This window comes from Coptis chinensis, chromosome 1 (assembly GCF_015680905.1).
Source record: "Coptis chinensis isolate HL-2020 chromosome 1, ASM1568090v1, whole genome shotgun sequence".
Taxonomy (NCBI): Eukaryota; Viridiplantae; Streptophyta; class Magnoliopsida; order Ranunculales; family Ranunculaceae; genus Coptis; species Coptis chinensis.
Window position 1 is genome coordinate 30,260,649 of NC_141456.1, and position 3,727 is coordinate 30,264,375.

The window sequence follows — 3,727 nt, forward strand, 5'->3', positions numbered from 1 at the left end:
CAATACTGAGGTACATGTTATTTATTTTGTCGGTAATGTTCCTGTATTACAATGCTATCACGGCTTAATTTCTTTTTAGCCTTCTTATTTTTTCTTTAAAGAATGGTTGATTTTTTGGTTAAACTACAGTCATCCATACGTTCTGATATTGGCGCTCAAGGAAGTTTTGATTTGCAAACCCGACCTCAAGCTGTTATTGGCGCCCAGGTTTGTATAGTATTTTTCCTTTAGTCTTACAAGTTAACGAAAAAGTGGGTCTGCAGACAAGAAGAGGCGAGAAGTGGGCTTGCATTGCAATGTGTTTTTGAAATCTGCACATGTATGTCACCATATCAAGTACTTGCAATTAATCATGTCAAATTATTGATAATAGATTTGGGGGCTCCAATCAACCACAATCCAACAACTCAAGTATGACCTCATCATCAGCTCCCTATAAGAAATCTTGTTACTTCTCGAACCATCTCGGTAGTGTCTCACGCCGTGCTTTCGGCGGACACGGCTAGAGCCATGTCTTCGCCAAGGCTCGAGTAGTAGCGGTCTTCATCCGATTTGAACAATCATTCCCCTCCATCCGTGCTACCTACTCGGATGGCATTGGCGCGGCGTGCGTAGAGAGCCGGGAGAAAATGGAGAGGCTCTCGCCTCTACTTTAACTAACATGGGACATCTATCACCAATCATATCTTCTCCCAACGCTTCATAATGGCCAATCTTCATCTGATTTGAACAATCGTTCCACTCCGGTTGTGCTACCTACCGGAAGGCATTGACGCAGGCGTGGCGTAGAGCTTCGTGAGAAAATGGAGAGTTTCTCTGCCTCTACTTTAACTAACATGGGTCATGTACCATTAGAAGTAGCAGACAACTCTCACTCACTATTGCAAACCGTGTTCTAAAAGACAAAGGAAAGAGCATTGTTCGTGATTTGGCGCAACCCCCCGATACCACAGTCACATATTTGGTTGGGTCATCCTCCACCGGGACTCCACTCGAGAAAACAATGTTCTATGCAAAGAAAATGTTGTGGAACTTGGCGGTTGTTATCCTCAACTGGGTCATAGTCGATAACCACACCTTTATGAATCTACAGTCCGTCCCCTCTATATAAAGTGTTTGATCCGTCAACGAAATGCCATTTCACCCAATGCATATATATAATGTATTGCTTCGCATGTTGCTGTAGTCCCAGGTCTGAAAGATGTTCGGGAAGCGATGGACGTTCCAACGAACCAGCATATGAAGAAGGAATAAGTATCTTAAATGAATCAATAATATCGTGTGAAGACATGGAGGCAGATGTTCCAATTGGACCAACGACTAATCTGCCGGTAGAACGTCATTTCCTTGGTCGGATGGATGTGCGTTGTTCACCTTTGTTCGCTCTTCACTGGCTAGATGAGAAATTGGCGCACTCATCTAAGAAGAGGCCTAGGTTTGGGATGTGTTGTTTACAGGGCAAAATTTAGTTGCCTCTTCTTTCTCCATTGCCACCTTCTCTCCACTTACTCTATGAAGGATCTGGTGGATATGCAAACTCATTCCATGAACACATTCGGCAATACAATGCATGTAATGCTTTTACAAGCCTTGGTATCATTCCAGACGAACGCGTGCTGAAGGGGCGGGGGCCAAAATCATTTGTTATACACGGAGAGCTTTATCATAGAGTTGGAGCATTGTTGCCGGATCCAGGCAGGGATCCCATCTATTCACAACTTTACTTTTATGACGGCAATGAGGCTTTGGATCACCGCATTCGTCGTAATCCTAAACTGTCAAAGGAAGTCTTGAAAATCATCCAATCTGCTCTCATAGAGCTCAATGGCTTTTGTAAGCTATATAAGAATGCTTTTGAGATTTTAGATTCCCAAAATCTTGCAGACAACAATGTTCCGGCACGACTTCACTACAATCCTGGAACCAATCGACATCGATACAACCTACCATCAACAGACGAAATAGCTGTGCTTTTGCCAGGGGATGGTAGTGCTTTCGATAACATATATTGTTCTACGTTTCAAAGGGGGTGGGTTAGCGAGGATCAGTGAGTGTAACCCTGTATATTTACCCCTTCATTATGTTCTTTTCTTTCCTAGAGGAGAACTTGGTTGGTCTCTCGATCTCGCGGTGGAACATCATCAAGAACCGAATCATCCGACCCAATAAGCGCTTGACTTCGGATGCAATACTATGCTTACCGTTTCTTCGATCGCCCAACCGAGTATTCCCCGATCTTGAATGGTGGTCCTCTAGGACAGCAGTTCATTGTCGATGTTTGGGTAGCCACTGAACAGAACCACTTGCGTTGGATTAGAAATCGTCAAGCCAAAATTCATTCAGAATTGTATCAGGGGTTGACAGATATTGCAGCCCGGGGGCTAAGCCCAAGCCAAGTTGGGCAGCGTATTATTCTGCCCTCATCTCATACAGGAAGTCCACGGCATATGTATGAAATATACCAAGATTCAATGGCTATCACACGGTATAATAAACATCCAGACATCTTTATGACTATCACAGCAAATCCAAACTGGCCGGAAATTCAAAATGAGCTGAAGAGTTATCAGAAATCAACTGACAAACCTGTGTTGGTTGCACGCGCTTTTGATCTTAAGCGAAAAGCAATCATGGAAGAAATATTAAAAAAAGGTGTGTTTGGCCGGGTCGTTGCACACGTCTACACCATAGAGTTCCAAAAGCGGGGCTTGCCTCACATGCACGCTCTTATATTCCTTCAACATGAGGATAAGATCCGCACTACTGAACAAGTGGATCGCGAGATTGAAGACACGATCCTATGATTGAATGTATGATTCATGGTCCGTGCGGTGCTGAAAAACCAAACGCTGCCTGTATGCAAGATGGACGGTGTAGGTTCCATTACCCACGAGAATTTGTTGAGAAAACGACGATGGATCAAGAATGCTACCCTCTTTATATGCGTCGCAACACTGGAAGAGTTTACAAGCGCAGCAAAGACACAGTTGGCAACCGAAATGTAGCTCCATATAACCCATATCTGTCTGAAAAGTTTGACTGTCACATTAATGTTGAAGTGTGTGCATCAGTTCGTGCAGTCAAATATATCCATAAATACATCTACAAGGGTTTCGAAAAAACAACTATCGTCCTAGCAGGCGCCGATGATGAGATTCAACAATACATTGATGCAAGGTATATCGGGCCACCAGAAGCTGTATGGCGTCTGTTAGAGTTTAGGATGCACGAGGAGGTGCCCAATGTTGTTCGGTTGGCAATCCACTTGCCTGGCATGCATCGGGTTCTTTACAGCCCAAATGAACCAATGGATGAAATTATTGCTCGAGGAGAGCGTTAGGAGTCAACTCTCACTGCCTTCTTTAAATGTTGTGCTGCCAACCCAATAGCCCGAGGGTATACTTATCCAGAGATCCCTCACTGCTTTGCCTTCAACAAAAAACTCAAACAATGGACACTCAGGAATCAAGCATCTTCTCCCGCTATTGGTCGGATGTATTTTGAGAAGCCTAATGCCGGAGAACGATTCTATCTACGGTTGTTGTTAATAGTTGTAAAGGGCCCCACATCATTTGATTCATTGAGATTTGTCGATGGTGTTCCATACAATACGTTCAAAGGAGCGCAGGTCGCATACGAGGCCCCTTGGAAGATGATGCAGAGTGGAAGAAATGTCTTGAGGAGGCCTCGAAATGAGCATTGGTTATCAAGCGCAAGAGATTGTTCA

The 3,727-nt window shown here is 44.0% G+C and overlaps 1 protein-coding gene across 1 annotated transcript; it reads left to right on the top strand.

Moving 5' to 3' along the window:
* The first annotated feature begins 2,183 nt into the window (after window positions 1–2,183).
* On the top strand, window positions 2,184–2,804 carry LOC147523394 (uncharacterized). Its single transcript, XM_086570901.1, has one exon. It carries the CDS (start codon window positions 2,184–2,186, stop codon window positions 2,802–2,804), a length of 621 nt encoding a protein of 206 aa, XP_086427027.1.
* Window positions 2,805–3,727: the final 923 nt, after the last annotated feature.